The 18,831-nt window shown below is 38.8% G+C and overlaps 1 protein-coding gene across 1 annotated transcript; it reads right to left on the bottom strand.

The window, feature by feature from the left end:
- Nucleotides 1-964: 964 nt before the first annotated feature.
- TRIM58 (tripartite motif containing 58) lies at nt 965-18,349 on the bottom strand. The gene is made up of 6 exons (XM_045777503.2): nt 17,832-18,349; nt 14,769-14,864; nt 11,346-11,576; nt 9,282-9,304; nt 9,085-9,185; nt 965-5,031 (listed from the first exon to the last, which is right to left on the bottom strand). Exons 1-6 carry the CDS (start codon nt 18,252-18,254, stop codon nt 4,442-4,444), a joined length of 1,464 nt encoding a protein of 487 aa, XP_045633459.1. The 5' UTR covers nt 18,255-18,349; the 3' UTR covers nt 965-4,441.
- Nucleotides 18,350-18,831: the final 482 nt, after the last annotated feature.

The raw sequence follows: 18,831 nt of genomic DNA, 5'->3' as shown, positions 1-18,831 counted from the left end.
CTGCTTAGATGATCTGTTCATTGCTGTGATATGGGGTGTTAAATTCCCCTACTATTATTGTATTATTATCAATGTGTTTCTTTAATTTAAAAAAAAAATAATGTACATAATTGGCTGCTCCCAAGTTAGGGGCATACATATTTACAATTGTTAGATCTTGTTTTATAGACCCTCTAAATATGATACAGTGTCCCTCTTCATCTCTTATTGTAGTCTTTGGTTTAAAATCTAATTTGTCTGATATGAGGATTGCTACCCCAGCTTTCTTTTGAGGTCCATTAGCATGAAAAATGGTTTTCCACTCCCTAACTGAATCTGGAGGTGTCTTAGGTTGTAAAATGAATCTCTTGAGACAACATATTTATGGGTCTTTTTTTTCATTTTTTTCTTTTTTCAATCTGACACCTTGGTTTTTTTTTTTTTTTGATTGGAACATTTTGCCCATTTACATTCAGAGTAACTATTGAAATATATGAATTTATTGCCATTGTATTACCTGTAAAGTCACTCTTTCTGTATATTGTCTGTTTCTTTCTGGTCTATGCTACTTTTGGGCTCTCTCTTTGCTTAAAGTATCCCCTTTAATATTTCTTGCAGAGCTTTTTTTTTTTTAATCACAGTAACAGAACTAAAATCTAATCAGGCTGAAATTAAAAATGCTATTACTGAGATGCAGTAAAAAATGGAGGCTCTAACCACTGGGTTAAACAAGATAGAAGAGAGAGTCAGTCGTATAGAAGACTAAATAATGAGCCTTGTTTCTGACAAATTCATTCATTCCAAATGTGGAGATTGTTTATGTACTCCTCTAATACTTTTCCTAGTTGTTCAAAAGAGTTGAAGGTTGTATTCAAAGGATAAGGCAAGCTCAAGGTACCCCTACTACTATGCCATCTTGGAAACTACAAGCTCAAATTGATACTTCTATTCAAATTTTCTCTATACCTAAAAATTGATTCTACTCATTTCACATTTGACATTAAACTTTATTGGCCAGTGGTTGTATAGTTATAAATTGATAATAATAATAATAATAATAATAAATTACATTTTGCAAAACACTTTTAGATACACCATTGAATTCTGTCCCCTGAAAGTCAATCATTTATTTATTGAGCAAATATGTGTTGAGTCATAACCATGTACAAACCAGTATTTGAGGTGCTTACAATATGCAGAAAATATCAATAGACAAAGACCCCTTCCTTCAGAATGCTTGCATTCTACCAAGAAAAAGCTAAACAAACAAACAAAAATGAACACAATAAATAACAATATAATAGAATACATTTAGAAATTGTTAAGCATACTATTGGGGGGGAAGCCTCCATTAGGTCTGGTAAAAAACCTGGGAGAGTGGGCTCTGGGTGGACTCTGAGGTGGTTCAGTCTGTATAGTTCTGACTGAGAAGCTGCGTTTTAGGAGGCTTAATGGGGAAAAAAAAGAGGAGGGAGGAAGTTGAGTAAGGGAGACATGTAGGAAAAAGGAATTTCAGGTAGAAGTCACAGATGGGAGAAAGGTCCCATGGTGGGAAGTGCTTGGTCTAGTGTAAACCCAACTTAGATGCAATGATAGAGGGAGGAGGATAAAACCAGCAGTATGTGGACAGAGACAAAATCAGAATCAGTTAAGGAACTGGTGTTCAGATACATCAGTGTTTGAAGCCTCACTGTAAAGATTATGGGTTTAATTCTAAGTTGAATGGAAAGTCATTGCACTGGCACTACTGTCTTGGGAACTGAAGGATCAGCCCAGCTGCTGCATTGATAATGGACATGGGAGGGGCTGGAGTACAGCCAAGATTACTGTTAAGAAAATAATATAGTAACCCAGTGGAAAAAGATGGAAGTTCAGACCACAGTTATAGCAGCAGAGTGGTTAGGACTGGTTGAACTTTGTATGTATTCTGATGTTAAAGCCAAGGGTTTACTGATGGACTGGATGAGGGCTAACGAAATAAAGAGAGGAGTCAACGAGATTCTTGGCCTGAGCAATTGAAAGGATGGAATTCCCTTCCACTGAGATGGAGAAGCCTGTGTGTGTGTGTGTGTGTGTGTGTGTGTGTGTGTGTGTGTGTGGAGATGTCAGGAGAAAGAACAGAGAAGAGAGTAAGGGAGAGTTCAGGGAATAGGAAAGATCTTTAAAGATGATTTAAAGAAGTTAGCCATTGATGAATCAGAATTCTAGAGAGAACAGAAGAGACATTTTAGGAACTGGGAGGGAAAGGAGAAAGAATTATAACAGCGGATGCACACAACTTAGCGAAGTTTGGGAAGCAAGGGATGAAGGAAGACTTCAGTTGCTTGAATGATTGATATAAATCATGATAAGATGCAAAGTGAGGTAACAGGATTGGAGGGAGACAGTGGAAACCAGGATGTTAACTTTGTCTAGGGGACTAGTCATTCTCTGTTCATGCTTTGAAGAGGGTAGACAGACTGAGACTGTGCTGTGGTGTCCTTCTGCCTGTTAAGCTTAAGAGAATGGGTAGAACCCCCTGGGGAGGTGTGTTCTCAGTATGGCCTCCTGTCATGGATCCCTGGCCTTGCAGTGACATGAATAGGTGTTACACTAAACTGCTGGCTCCTCTTTAATCCCTGATGATGGGAAAGCATGGAAATCCAGGGCATGAGCCTTTTCTCTATTCAGACCATGCATGGAAGAGGCCTCGGGTATGCGTGGTCTATAAAACTATCAACAAGAGGCATATAAGACTACATTATTATTACCTACATTTGGAAAGGAGAAATGGAGAGAGGGCTTGTTTGCTTATGATCAAACAAAAATGTATCACACATGAATGTACAGAAATCTTAGTTCAATGCAAGGACTCATCAATAAAGTATGTAGAGCCATCTGGAAATACAGTTTATGAGATTGTTCCATTTCTAAAATTATTATACTTCATGATAGTCCTCTAAATGTAAAAAGCCTGGAAAGAAAAATGTTTAAAAACTCTAGAAAGAAAACTATGTTAATGATGTTATTGGAAAGTAAGTGAGAGATTTTAGTCAAGGAGATCTTTCAGAAAGAGAAAAATACGTAAGTTTCAGGTTAGAGTTAAAGTGGAGGATTAAAGTGTTGGCAGATTATTATTAAAGTAATGTTAACTAAATTTCTCATTAATTAATAATTTTATGATACCTGAACATTTAGCATTTAAGCATTTTGGCACTTGTCTGGCAATTATTTATTAGACACAGATATAGAGTAATATAACAGCAAAGTTAACCTTCAATGACAAGAATTTTTTTAGGAAGGTACAGAGTACTCTTTAAAAATAAGTCAGATATCATTATCAGTTCATTATCATCGTCATCATCATCATCATCTTTATATCATATTTAAGTAGAAAAGTTTAATTAAAACCAATCTTATCAATCATGATCTTAAATATTTGCCATAGCATTGTAAGGTCAATATCATTATTATATTAAGTTGCTGAGATCTAAAGACAAAGGGTTTATTTGTTTGAGGTCTTGCCACTAGTAAATGGCTAAGTCAAAGAACTAGTTGAATCAGAATTCTGAGAAATCTCTACTCTAAAAAATATCTCTAAAGATAAAGGAAAATTTGCAGTCCCAGATGGGTCTTGGATCATAATCAATTATAGTAGAATCTGAGGAATGGATTTCATAATCCTTAGAAATTAGTCCAGTATAAAGAGGATTTAGAAAGTAAATGAATATAGTCATAGGAAAATTGAATGTAAAAAGAAATCGTTCTGGATTTGTTAATCAAGAAGGAAATGGAATGTTATCAATAATAGGTATAAAGAAAAAATAAAAAGTCAGGAGTAAGAAAGAGAGAAAGAGACAGAGGCAGACAGAGACAGAATGAGAAAGGAAGAGAAATAGAATTACAGATCTGAAGCTGGAGGGATATTGGACTGTTCTCCACCAATTTAAGAACTGCCATTTCTTTAAAAAAATAATTTCTTATTCTTAGTAAGAGTTGGAATGAAAGGAGACTAAAAGGAATGAGAAATTATAATGAATGTATAGAAATCCTTAACACAAGTTAAGGATTGGACAAAGCCTCATCAAGAAAATGTGTAGCATCATTTGGAAGACATGAGGAGCCTGCTCCATTTCTAAAATTGTGATCTATAGGGGTTTCTGGCCAGCTCAGTCAGAAGAGCATGTGACTCTTGATCTCAGGTCGTGAGTTCAAGCCCCACATGGGCTGTAGAGATCATCACTTACAAAATCAAATATATATATATATATATATATATATATATATATATATATATATTCTATAATTCTCCTCCAAATGTAAATATGTAATATTTTCTGTTTTGTCCTGATGGAAAAATGTCCATAGCAAGAAGGATTAAAGTGCTGATCTGAATGGGGGCATTTGTTGGAGCTTAGCATGTTTGCATCCTCATTCCACCCCAGGAACTTTTGCTAGGTGTAAAATTCTCAGGAACAGAATGTTAGGAATGATCGTGTCTCACATTAGAAGCAGAGTCAAGATGACCTCTGGATGCCCAGTTTTCTGACTCCGCATCTGTCATAGATGGCAAGATAAGAGGAATCGTGTCACAGATAAAAAAATAAGGTCGGAGAATACCAGAGAACAGTTGATTGAACGTGTAGATGTAAGACCCATTTGTTACATTGTAAAATGAGATTTCACCTGCTTCATAGTCCAAAAAAATCCCAATGCAATGAGGCCGTTCCAGGTGGAGGAGAGGCACCGATGGGGAGGCAAGGACCATGTACTCATTCCCTTTCAGCAGCCACATGGCCCAGACTCCGTTCTCAGGAGAGGGTGTGGTCTCCCCTTTCCTTGGCACTGTCTCCTGACAGACACCTAAACCCCACTCTGCTCTTTCTCCCACCATGACCTCCCAATAATGCCTCCCTGAGGAGAAGTTCTGCAAACCCAGGATACAGGGCCATGTGTCAAATCGCTCAGGGTTGTTGGGGAGATCCCTCCACAGCTCTCCATCCTGCACACTGCGCAGATCAGCCGTCAAGAGGAGGCTAGGATGCGCTGTGACAGGGTCCAGCTTTACATCAACTGTGGGAAGAATTTTGTGAGACATGTGAAAGGTCAGAGAAGACTGGTAAAAATATAGGAAGCACAATAATATGTATAATAGTCACACCATTCCTCATTCTTCTCTCTCAAATAACTCCTAGAGAAAGCAAAATAATATTTTATCTTTCAGGTCACTCGTATATTCCTCATTACTTCCTTGTGTATCCCACTGCTACCTCTGCATAATTCAGGACTCATTCTTACCCCAATAAAAGCATAACAATTGATGATGTGATGAACCATAAGCATACCTATTTAAGATTCCTTTTGCCTATATTCAGAGCACTTGGGAGCTCTTAGGAAAATCATCTGTATTTATTTTTTTCTCAAAATCCATAGAACAAATTTGTTAATTTGAAATCTACCACTTTCAATGTTACTTTGCTCTGGTAGGAAGAATTCTAAGATGAGCCCCACGACCTACAGACCTTGGTGGTACTCTCATGATTTTATTTTATGACAAGAGGAACATGATCTGGGAGGATCTCATCTAATCACATGAACCCTTAAAACCGGAAAGGTTTCTCTGGCTATTGGGCTGATGGCAGAACAAGAAGTCAGAGAGATTTGAATTTAATGTGTCATTGCTGGCTTTGAAGACAGAATGAGCCACATGAGGAGAAAGGCCAGTGACCTCCAACTGACAGCCAGCCATGAAATGAGGATCTCATTCCCACAACTGCCAGAACAACATTATGCCAATAAACTGAATAAGCTTGGGAGTGGATTCTTCCCTAGACTCTTCAGAGGAGCCCAACCTGGCCAACACCTTAATATTGATCTTGTGAAAACTAAGCAAAGAAATGAGCTGATCCCACATGAATGTCTGGTCTGTATAATTATGAACTAATAAATGCATGTGGATTTAAGCAGTGAAGTCCGTGGTAATTTGTTACACAACAACAGAAAACCAATACTGATACTGTGAGGTCCCAGGGAGATTGATGTGAAATTTTACTTATACACATAATTAATAAATACATTTACATGTAAAATCTTCTCAGTGAAGAAGGCAGGATGTAAAATATTCAGTGTCTTTTCTTTATAAACATTCAAAAATAATAAATTTTATTCATACAGTTTCATTTTTAATATCATAATAATAACAAATACTATTACAATGACCCTTACTACTATTTGTCTCTAAATCCACTTCTGGTGATCTTGTGTTGATACCCTAACCTGAGTGGGTCACGTACATGATATATCATTGCCGCTAACCCATTTAGGTGCCTGCTATCATCCCCACATTACAGACGAGGAGACTCAGAGTCATAGTTTATGCGATTTCCCCAAACTTTAGAGGTCATAAATAACAGACTAGAATGTTGGTTTCCATGGAACTCTGTTAGGCCTACTTAACGCACGTTGTCTTTACACATCATTTCCACTCCAGCACACTTCCCTGCTCCATTTATAAGAATATAAATCTGTGAAAGGTAGTTAATATGGTCTATCTCCAATTGCTCCCCCACCCCTCTCTCTTATACTCAATTGCTCATCATGATATAACAATACTCTAATGAAACTTCCCAGTGACCTCCACACTGGTGAGTAGTCATTCGAGGTCACCTTAAATCACTTTCTTGTAGCAGTCAATGCTTCGCCCCCCCACCTTTGTCCTGGAAAACCTCCTTTCTCTTTCCCAGAGACGCTGATCCTCACCCTTTCCTCCCCTCTCCACTCATCACTCATTTGGTCTCCTTTACTGTTTTCCCCTCTTCTCCATCCAGTGGTTTCAGGACTGGGACCTCTTCTTTCCTTCTCAGCTCACTCTCGATGTGTTATTGGGCTGGCTGGATCATTGCTTTAATTAAATTCCACTCATATGCTTACTGATTCCAAATGCAAATCTCTACCTTAAACCTTTCTCCTGAAACTGTATTTGCAGAATCATCTGCTTACCTGACATCAAACTTTGGATATATAACATTCATCACACCATTGGTATGTTCAAAATCCAACTCCCTCCTTCTGCCACACCTGCAGCCTTAACCACCAATGTAAACAACAACTTCATTATGAAAATTCTGGAGATTCAAACTCTGGAATCATTTCTGACTTTTCTCTTTCTCTGACAACTCATATCTAATCCAACAGCAGATTTTACCAGCTTTACCTTTGAAATATACCAAGATTCTGTGCACATTCCACATCTCAGCACCTCTGATAATACTACCATGTTAATCCAATCCATAATCATCTCTGATTGAATTATTGCAAAGGCTCCTAATTGCTTTTCCCACTTAAAGCCTTACCCCTTTGAATTTATTCTCAATAAAACATACAGAGTAAAGACTCTTAAAACATTAATCTAATCATGTTATTCCTCCATTTACAACTTTCCATTGATTTCCTGTTTTACTCAAAGATAAAGCATCCTGGTCACAGTGACCTGCCCAGAGCACCCTGTGCAAGTTGGTCCTTTCTTGACCTCTCTGACTTTGCCCTTGCTTATTCTTCCCCAGCCGCACAGACCTCCTCATAGTTTCTGGAACACATCTTTTATATTTCTATTTCCGGCCTGGGCACTCATTGTTTCTGCTGCCTGGAATGTTTTATTCCATGTTAGATATTTGATGTGTTAACCTCAAGGGGACTTCCTGGATTATCAAATTTAAAATTAGATGCCCTAACCTGAAAACTTCTTGCCACACTTACCTTATTTTTTCCCCAATATTCTGTATCATCTTCTAACATTCTGTGCATTTTGCATAATTTAGGTAAATATGTACACTGTATGTATATGAAGCTATGGATTTGTAGGATTTTTTGTTATTGTTCAATAATATATTTCAATACTTAGAAAAGTGCCTGGCACAAAATATGGAATATTTATTGAATTGATTCATTATTTATTCAGTAAAAAATGGGAATATGAGGACTTTGATTATGGGAGTGTAACAAATTGCAAGAAGTCATACAGTTAGTATGCTAATCTGCCCATCATTGAACAGGGCTGCATAGGGTTTTCTCATTATGGGCTGAAACTTCCTTCGAAGTAATGAAAGCAGTGTTTAGCCACAGTTTGCATACATTGCTAGGTATAACTTGGGTTAAAAACAGAAATACAAATGTTGAATCTATACTCTTTGAAAAACAGCATTATCAGATCTAACAAACTCATTTATGTCACCACACTTACTCCTACATAAAAATAATTGACTGAATATTTTTGGCTTTATTGAATACCTGATTTAAGCAACTCATCAAGTTACAGATAATAAAATATATTTGATGTATGCTTTTATATTGATGATTTTTCTGTTTTCAAATACGTTTCATTTAGTCCTCCAAACAATACATTTTTTCAGCATTTTATAAACAGGGAAATGAATATTCATTGCAACTAATGTTACTCATATCACAGCTAATAAGCTGTGAACCACACTTTCAAGCCTGTTGTTCTAACTAAAGGTAGCTTAAATGGGTGTTAGTGACTCTGATACTCTTTATGACTCTACACAAATATCCCAGTTCTTTCTTCTGAATACAGCACTGTCTCCCATCCACCCTTATAACTTGGCATGAGCATGTGACTCACTACAGTTAAAAAATCTTCAGGGAAGCCAGGGTGCCACTTAAGTGTGGATGCCTTTAGGACCAGTGCCCAAACCACCATAACCTAGCCCTTTCCCAGAGCAACCAGCAACCGAATCGAGGTGGGGCTCTATCTGCACTACTCCCAGAGGAAGATGAGGTGAAACAAAAGTCTCCACAACCCACTAGTAAATCAGTGATATGATCTAAAAATAGACCTTTGCTGGGGTGCCTGGTGGCTCACTCTTGGTTTTGGATCAGGTCTGATCTTGGGGTTATAAGATCGAGGCCCGCATCAGGCTCCACTCCCAGTGAACATCCTGCTTGGGTTACTCTCTCCCACTCTCTCTCTTTCTCAAATAAATAAATACATCTTTAAAAATGAAAGATAAACTGGGTTCTGTTACTGCAACCTGATTTGTATGGTAACAAACTGTAATAACAACCAAACTATAGACATTGTAGTTCTCCCGGCTCAAAGAAGCAGCCTACCTTGGAACTTTCTCAACATTTCCCTCATCCCAGGGATGCGACACATTGTCCTCAGCTCCATGGGGATGGTCTCCGGTTCCAGCTGTGTGACATCCTTACTTCTGAGAAGGGCACAGAACCGACAATTCTTAGTAGGATTTATCCACCAACTCCCTTGTCCTCCCACAACCCGTCCCTGATTCAGACAGTAAACATACCGGCTCAAGGCTCCTCTCACACCCTGAAAGTAAAAGAGAAATATAAGCAGGTATGAGTTACACTCTAAAATTCTTTTTACAGATTGGAAATAAACCATGAACATCTCTTTAGGGATGATTGGAAATAATTAATTATGACAATAAAATGATTGAAGACATCAATCTCTCTTAACAAAATCAAAAAATTGGCTGTTGAATTTTCTCATGAATTTTAAAATCAGTTTGCCTGTACTACAATGGAATCAGACTACACAAAGTTTAGGTTAATTCCAATGATATCAACCAATTTAACTATTTTCTGAATTGATAATTCTGACATTTGGATATATTAATAAAGAGTTACATTCTGTAACAAATGTAGATGGAATTAAGGTAAAAATACACTTTAAAAATCTCCAGAATTTATTTGAGGAACAGAGAAAGGTATTGACAAAAATATATTACTCCCCATGTCTCTGTAAGAAAACCCCAAATTCCTCATTACTTGAACCACGACACCATAGCTATGGACTCATGTGTCAGTAGGTTACCTAACTGGATAAAAAAGGAAGTCATTAATTAATAGCAACATTTTATCTCAAAGGAGATTATTTAAATAAATCCCCTGTTTTACATTTTCTTTTTTCCATCTAAAAATAACCACGTGTCAGATAAATTTTGAGAAGGCATAAAAGAAGGAAAATAATTGACTTTACTTTTTATGAGACTGGCAGGCCGTGTTTTTGGCCTTTGGCAGTAAAATGCTGCTTACTGGTACTGAGGAAGAAAGGGAAAGGTGGATACAAAAATGAAAATAAATAATTTTAGAATATATTCTCCCTAAGATTTGTAGCGGAAATAATTTTAACATTTATCTGGTGCTAATAACTGCTTATTTTCAATGTTTTGTTTTGAAATATGGTAAAATAAGATGATGGATGTCATTATTGAAAATGCTAAAGTTCTGTGTATATTTGCTGTCTGAAATTCAGAAAATGAATTCCTTTTTGATGCTTAGTTTGCTCACATGGAAACGAGCCTAGTAATAATGATAATGATAATAAACATATGTGTTGCTTACACATAGATGGTAGATAAATGATAGATAGATAGATGATAGATAGATATAGATATAGATAATTGAAGACAAAATGAATTAAATAAGACAAATAAAAATGCTTTGAAAGTTCATTCATTTAATGAACCCCTAACTATGTCACCAGTGCTGCTTACTCACTGTCCTTGTAAACATTACGTAGATAGTTAATATGAAGATTTCACTGCACTTTCAGCGTCTGGGGCTGACTCACGATGGAATCTGCGGGTCAGCTGCTAAATGAGGACATGGATTCCTTAGCTGAGAAGCTCCTGAATGAGTCATTGGGGATGAGACAGAATGAAGTGTGCCCAGAATTTTTCTACTGCAATGCGTTCTGTCATGATAATACACATGCATTATCAACAATGGTTTTCTCAGTTCACTTGGGATTTTGATGACCTCATGAAGGATTAAAAACAAATAAAAATTTCCCTTTTTCCTATTTTGTCTCTCTGCTGTCCAAACCCTAACAGACTGTGAGCAAATGGCAAGGAACCCATTTAATCCCTCCCCACCATGCTTGGAATGGGCATGCAATATGGACAAGGAAATTTGTGTTTGCCACAAAATTTAACAGGAAAGCTTCAAGCTGGACAATTTAAGACATTATTCATACATTTAGCTACTGACACAGAAATGGGTTACCAAAGACTTCTGGAATCGGCTATCATCATTGACAGATTAGCTGTGCGGTTTTAAGAAGTGGTTTTCACCCAACATAACATCAATTGTCCATTTTTTTGTTTAACCTCATAGGTAAGATATCAAATTAATTTTTGGTCTCTAAGATGAACTATTTTATACAATTGTTGAGAGTCCCTCCTCATTCTGATGCTAAGACTTAGAATTAAGGTGCTTTCCAAACAGATGCCAGGGTGCCCTTTTCCTAAAAATCATGATGGCACAAGTGGTTTGTGACTGAAAGTGGCTGTGTGTCTCTGTGGTCTCCCCCGTACCCTTTGTTCTGCTGAGGGGCCCAGGCTCACCTCCAGCAGGCCCAGCGCTGGGCGCTGGCACCTCTCCTCCAGCTCCTCGGCCAGCTCCCTCAGAGCCCTGCTCTGCTGCACCAGCCGGTTCTTGCTCTCCCGGAGTCTCTGCAGGGTGGCTCGCTCCTCCTCCTCCAGACGCCTCAGCTGCAGTTGCTCCTCTAGGGCCAGGAACCCACGATACTTCTCAAACTCCAAACGGAAACGCTGCCTCTGCATTTCCACTTTCTCCTGGAGTGACACAGGGGATCCAATCATCAACCAGGGAGAGCTTCAGGTATGGGGTAGGGAAGCTGACTGCAACGTCCAGAAAGACCCCAGCACCAAAACTCTGTCCACAGTTCAGCTGCGTTTTAACAACATGCAGAAACCAGAGGCCGCTCTATGGGACCAGTGGTCTTCAGACTTAGAGTTTGAGAAAGGCAGCTGGATTTGAGTTCTCATTTGGCCATGGACTTGCAGGCAAGGCAGTTCTGCATGCAAGTTTTTGTACCATATTTAAATTATGGGAGGAGGAGTATGCGGATTAAGATTAAATATCTATTAATCTGCTGAGGAGGCTGACTAGCATAGAATAGTTGCACAATGAAGTTAAAATACATCATTAAAGTACTGACTAGAATGAGAACTGGATGGAAACAACTGAATCATTATGAAGATTAGAGAGACCTGAATTGTAAATGTGAGAAAAAAAAAAGCCTTAGACATTAGAAACATGAACATTACTTCGTAACATGGTAATTGTGAAACCTTAAGGCTAATGTTCTCTGTTCAGCCAAAATAAAGCTAAATGATCCACAGGCCATTTATTACAGAGTTAACTTAAGGAAATTAATCCTGATTTCCACCCAAACCCACATGCACATGTTTTAAATAGACCTAAAGAATATACTCTGACACAGCATTATTATTCATACATTTTATTCTCTTGAGCCTGGGATGTGGAAAACTAGCTTTAAAATGAGTATAGAAAACACAATAATCTCCCATAGTGTCTCATTTTGGATTCCCTGGCCCATTGCAAAACATTATAAGGTCTTGGTTTGATTTAAGGGCATGAACTAACACCTTTTTTCTAAAAACAAATTAACAAATGAAAAACAAAATTAGTAATGATTCTCAAATCCCTTAAGGCTCAAAACCATCTGGCAATTTTCCATCCCTACCACTTTCTGCCACTTTCTAAATTACTGGATTCATGTAATCCTGACTTCTAAAAAAATAACCAACTCTAAATTCCATAGTTTGATCTGAAAGGTACAATTCATGTAATTTATCCCTGATGTTGGAGTCTGAGCTGTTGAGCCGTGGTGCTAATAATTCAGCCACGGAAAAAGAGTGGAGTTACACCCTGAGGGACGGCATGGTGAAAGAAGGGGTTTGGTTGCAATCCTTCTTTCTCTCACATCCTCCTTTTGAGTGTGACAATTGTATCTACAGACATAGACAGAAGTGTCTTTGTAGAAGTTAGAGTTTGTTTTATTAAACTGATGTGTGTTGTATTTGGCCTATATGGTTCATGCAAGTTTACATTGCTTAGAACACGGATCATAAAGCAGAGAAAGACAATTATCATATGGTTTCACTCATTTATGGAACATAAGAAATAGGAAGATCAGTAAGAGAGAAAGGGATAAAGAAAGGGGGGTAATCAGAAGGGGGAATGAAGCATGAGAACCTATGGACTCTGAGAAACAAACTGAGGGCTTCAGAGGGGAGGGGGTGGGGGAATGGGATAGACTGGTGATGGGTAGTGAGGAGGGCATGTATTGCATACTGCACGGCGTGTTATATGCAACTAATGAGTCATCGAACTTTGCATCAGAAGCCAGGGATGTACTGTATGCTGACTAACATAATATAATAAAAAATATTATTATAAAAAAACAAAAAACAAAATAAAACCAAACAGAAGAACACGGATCATAGAATTATCTCTACTTAGAATAATTAGTGGAGGGTTTGCAAAATCTTGCATATGGAACTTCTGATGTGTAAATCTATAGTCAGGTCAGGATTGAAAACAATTGACTTGGATTATTAGCCTAAAAAGAACAAAAATTATGAATAAATGTTTAACTTTACATATGATATGCATAACTATAGAAAAGATAAGATTCAGCACAGAAGAAAAATGTAGCATATATGGTCCTTACAGAAATATCAGTCTGAGGATAGAGTATAAGACAACATTTTCAAGAAAGAGAAAGGAAATAATTTAAAATATATTTTAAAATAAATAAATAAATAAATAAATAAATAAATAAATAAATAAATAAATATATATATATATATATATATATATATATATATATATATATATATATAAAGCAATCAGAGAAGAAGGGTTATTTGGAGAAGGCCAAATAATAGAAATACTCTATAAATCATATGTTACATAAATAGATATAAATATACATATACTTTCTATACATAGTTTCTCAATCTTGACCCTATTTATATTTGACCAGATGATTCTTTACTTTAAAGATTTTATTTATTTATTTGAGAGAGAGAGAGAGTATGAGCAGAGGGGAAGGTCAAAGGGAAAGCGAGAAGCAGACTCCCCACTGAGCATGGAGCCTGACCTGGGGCTCGATCCCAGGACCCCGGGATCATGACCTGAGTTGAAGGCAGACACTTAACCGACTGAGTCACCCAGGCATCCCTGACCAGATGAGTCTTCATTGCGAGCTTTTGTGGGCTGTCCTGTGCATTGTAAGGTGTTTGGTAGCATGCCTGGCTTTCACCCTTGGAATTCCAGTAGCAAACTCCCCTCCCCCAACCCGCCATGAGAACCAAAAATGTCTACAGTTATTGCAAAATATCCCTTGGAGGACAAAATCACCACAGATTGAGAACCAGTGTGTGTGTGTGTGTGTGTGTGTGTGTGTGTGTGTAAATAGGTAAGTGAAAAAAGTTGAAGTGTAAAAAATAAAGAAGATATGTATATGGATTACTGACAAGGGGCTGAATGTTCAGATTATCCTCCTATATTTAAAATGATTAATATTAGCTATATGCCATATATATCAATCTTGTGAAATATTTATTATGTCATTCATCCGATGAACACACACACACACACACACACACACACACACACACACATTTTAAACTAGTAATGATAATATGAGACTTCTGTAGGTACTAGGAATGGAACAGTGAGTTATAGTACAATCAAGGTCAGTAAAACTATTTATAATTTGGATTGGGGTAGTATTAATAGAGATAAAAAGAACACAGATACACAGTGTAATTTGAGGGGATGCGATGATCCAAGGTGATGCAGATGTTTCCCTAGAGCAACCATGTAAATGGAACAAAAGTGTGCAGCAGGGAAGATGCTTCCATAGTAATTTAATGACCCAAACTTGGTTCTGCCAGACAAGCAAGCCTCCAGAAGCCCCAAGATTCTCTTACCTTCCAAACGACAGTTTTCTTCCCCATGTTGGCCTCCTGAGTGAAGGTCTCCTCCATCTCCTTCCTTACAAGTTCCAGGGCCATCAGGAGCTTGGCCTGTTTGGAAACATGTGCTGAACCCATTATAGATGCCTGAATTCAGTACCTAATATCAACCAGGGATATCAAGAAATGCAAAGACCGACTAAACAGGCTAGTAAGCACAAAAAAATGTTCAACCTCACCAATGATAAAGTAAAATATAAATATATTTTAAATGTTAATGCCAGATATAATAAAAAATCTAAACATATGTTCATTACAGCATTATATTTTTTAATTTTTAATTTTTATAATAATTTTTTATTATGTTTTGTTAGCCACTATACAGTATATCCTTAGTTTTTGATGTAAAGTTCCATGATTCATTAGTTGCGTATAACACCCAGTGCACCATGCAATACATGCCCTTCTTAATACCCATCACCAGCCTATCCCAATCCCCCACACCTCCCCTCTGAAGCCCTCAGTTTGTTACCCAGAGTCCACAGTCTCTCATGGTTCATTCTTTAAAATAGAAGTAACTTACCAACTGTCAAAAGTGAGAGAGTGAGAAAAATGCATTTTATATTAACATGATGGAATTAAAACAAGATGCTGCAGAATATTGAATGATAAGAAACATTCACAATTATAAAGTCAATTAAGATAAGTATATTTTAGGGGCACCTGGGTGGCACAGCGGTTAAGCATCTGCCTTCGGCTCAGGGCGTGATCCTGGCGTTATGGGATCGAGCCCCACATCAGGCTCCTCCGCTATGAGCCTGCTTCTTCCTCTCTCACTCCCCCTGCTTGTGTTCCCTCTCTCGCTGGCTCTCTCTATCTCTGTCAAATAAATAAATAAATAAAATCTTTAAAAAAAAAGATAAGTATATTTTATGTAATATAACACCAATTTTGAAAAAAGTGCTTGTAATGAATATATAAAAACTATGTAGCAATAAATGTTCAATAGATGAAATTGTATCTACAACTGCTTGGTTGTGAGGGATGTTATTCCTTATATCTATATATTTGAGGTTTTTAAAATTATTTATTGATTTATAATAAGAAAATTGTTTATTATTATTTGGTCAAATGAAACCTTGTAAATCACTAATTGTTAAGTGGAGAGGAGATATGCAATATCATAAACCTTACGAGGAATTTAAAAAATAATAAACTGAATCTCCTTTCCACCCTCAACCCCTGCTAGAGGTAAACACATATATTTTATCTAGAGAGAACAACCATAAAGATACACATATATATATACTTTTATTTTCTTCCTTAAGTCATTCAATAAGTCTTAGGAAAAAAATAGGGGGTGGGGGCTCTTCCCCAAGTCATTTAATAAGTCTTACACAAGAACTGCCTTTAAAAGAGACTGCTATAAGCTTATCTATAATGTTGCACAGAAACTAACAGGATAATATATGGAAGTATTTGACAAGATGGGGGAAGCAGCATTTTTTTAAAGATTTTATTTATTTATTTGTCAGAGAAATAGTGAGAGAGAGGGCACAAGCAGGGGGAGCAGCAGGAAGAGGGAGAGGGAGAAGCAGGCTCCCCACTGAGCATCAGGGAGCCCAGTGACCCTGAGATCATGACCTGAGCTGAAGGCAGACGCTTAACCATCTGAGCCATCTAGGTGTTCTGGAAGTGGCATTTTTTAAATGTTTGTATGAAACATAACTTTGACACCGATAGACAGAGAAACAGTTCGCTTAGGCAGAAGAAATTGTGATCAAAAGCAAGGAGGTGAACAAGATGTGTCATGTTTGGGGACAACAGTGATTAGGTTGGGTTTGCTGGATATCATGGTTGGCTGAGACAAGAAGTGTAGAAACAGCACTTAGGGTCCTATGAAGTCCTTGCTGACAGGCTAAGGAGTTAACAGATATTTATTTGGTAGTCAATTAAGATATATTACATACAGCCACGTTACATTTAGGTAACTTCTGGTAAAAAGAAAGCAGGAACAGCATACTTCAAAAGTGTAGCTAGGAAGGAGCTGGCACCTGAAATTTGTAGATGACAACCAAAATAAAAAAGAAAAAGTCAGAGATATTTCCAGGTATGTCAAGAGGGAAGTTGAGGTGGTAAATATCCCAAAACCTTGATTTAAAACAAAGTTAAAGTAATAATAATAATTAATAATAATAATTTTAGAAAGTCCAATGTTCACGATTTATTTCATTGCGACAGTACTTCAGTTAAACATGTCGGTAGATTTTAGACCACTCCCACCTCTTTTGCGGTGGAAGCTGCTCCCGATGTTGGGAATTTAAATGTGCTCAGAACAGATCAAAGACCTTTTGAAGAGCACCAGTAGGGAAAACTCTATTAGAGTTTCACAGACGCCACTTTTGGGGGCCAAATACTCCAATATGAGTCACCTCTTCACTGGGGATGCTGTCATCATCAGTCCCCCCGAATACGTGTGAACAAACTTAGCTACTGGGTTTTTACTTCAGGGCACACATGCATTTGTAGGATTGGAAGGCGATCAGAGCTGTGTGCTCCGCAGGCACTGGTGTCCAAAACCCAGGGGTTGTTTTGGTGACAGTATTAACTAACATAGAGATAAGTGCTATGGAAGATAAGGCATTAGACAGCTAATTAAGAAGCATTTACAATAAAGATGTACACCTGTAACCAAGAACCAACTGGATAACCCAGCCTCCACACCAGAGTCTTTGGAACCAGGACTGACCATCGGGAGAATAAAACCAGGATGAAAAAACTAGGCACTGGGGAAGGCTTCACAGAGGAGGGGACAATCTAAAATCATTTGGTCAAATGAATTGGGTGCATTTGAGCTCCTGAAGAGAGGTCCCAGAAGGGGGTTACCGTGGGGCAAGGCAAGGGGACCCAACCTGAACGGAGTCGTTCAGGTCAGGATGGAATCATCTGGGTTTGTCCCTAGCTAGACAAGTCACTAACACCGCTGCCTCTAGCCACTCATCTGTGTGGGCCGCATTTCCAGACTCCCAACCGGGCCTCTCCACCTGTGCCCTGCGGAGTGCACCAAGGGGCTCTCACCTGGTAACACCTTGCTGCCTCCTGGAGTGGCACCGTGTGGTGGCTCCTATGCTCCGGGGTGGTGTCACAGACCCAGCACAGCGTCTCCTGGTCCTCCTCGCAGAAGAGGTTCAGCTCCTCGCCGTGCCGCGCGCATTGGCGCACCCCAGTGGGCCCCGGGCCCAGTCCCAGCTGACGCACGCTGTCCACCAGGCTGGCCAGCTGCCGGTTGGGCCGAAAGCTCTCCAGCCCAAAGGGGCCCCGGCACTGCGGACAGGCGTACAGGCCCCCCTGAGCGCTGTCGGACTTCTCGCAGAACTCGGAGATGCACCGGAGGCAGAAGCTGTGGCCGCAGGCCACGCTGACCGGGTCCTGCAGGAAATCCAGGCACACAGGGCACCTGGCTTCCTCGCGCAGTCGCTCCCCAGGTGCCCCTGAGGCCATGGCTGGCCGGGCCTCGCCTGGCCGGGCTGATAGCAGCGCTGCCTTCCCCAGTTGCCTGCACTATCTGCCCTCGTGGTCTGGCACAGAAGGGAGGGATCCTACAGCATCAGGAGAAGAGGCACAGGATGGGTGTTATCCGCTGGCTCTGGTTCAAGAGCCCAAATAAGCCACTCCCGGTGAAAAGTTACAACTCATACAACCCTCAGTTACAAGGATAAAATTAACATTTTAGTCACCCTGGCCTCCTAGGAAACTGAGCATTTGTAAAGGAATCCCTCACACTGTATCCTAATGTTTTCATGTGCATTTGGAAAATTGCTGAGCTCCTCCCTTTCATTATTTTTCTGAAATACCCCGTGGCCTTCTTCTCCTTATATCCTTATAATAATTTCTCTCTCTCTGTCTCTGTCTCTGTCTCTGTCTCTCTCTCTCTCTCTTAAGATTTTATTTATTTATTTGACAGAGACAGAGCACAAGTAGGGGGAGCTGGAGACGGTCCTGCTGAGCAGGGAGACCCATATGAGGGTGGATCCTAGACCCTGGGATCATGACCTGAGCGAAAGGCAGAAGCTTAACA

The sequence above is a fragment of the Ursus americanus genome, chromosome 5, assembly GCF_024610735.1.
Source record: "Ursus americanus isolate L20-20 chromosome 5, mUrsAme1.1.p, whole genome shotgun sequence".
NCBI lineage: Eukaryota > Metazoa > Chordata > Mammalia > Carnivora > Ursidae > Ursus > Ursus americanus.
This window is presented reverse-complemented; position numbering and strand designations above follow the sequence as displayed.

Excerpts from the sequence above, each read along its gene's own strand:
- TRIM58 (XM_045777503.2), bottom strand. The coding sequence starts at position 18,254 with ATGGCCTCAGGGGCACCTGGGGAGCGACTGCGCGAGGAAGCCAGGTGC. Across the intron at positions 14,865-17,831 it reads AGGCAGCAAGGTGTTACCAG|GCCAAGCTCCTGATGGCCCT; the intron begins GTGAGAGCCCCT and ends GTTTCCAAACAG. Across the intron at positions 5,032-9,084 it reads AATGTTGAGAAAGTTCCAAG|TTGATGTAAAGCTGGACCCT; the intron begins GTAGGCTGCTTC and ends TTCTTCCCACAG.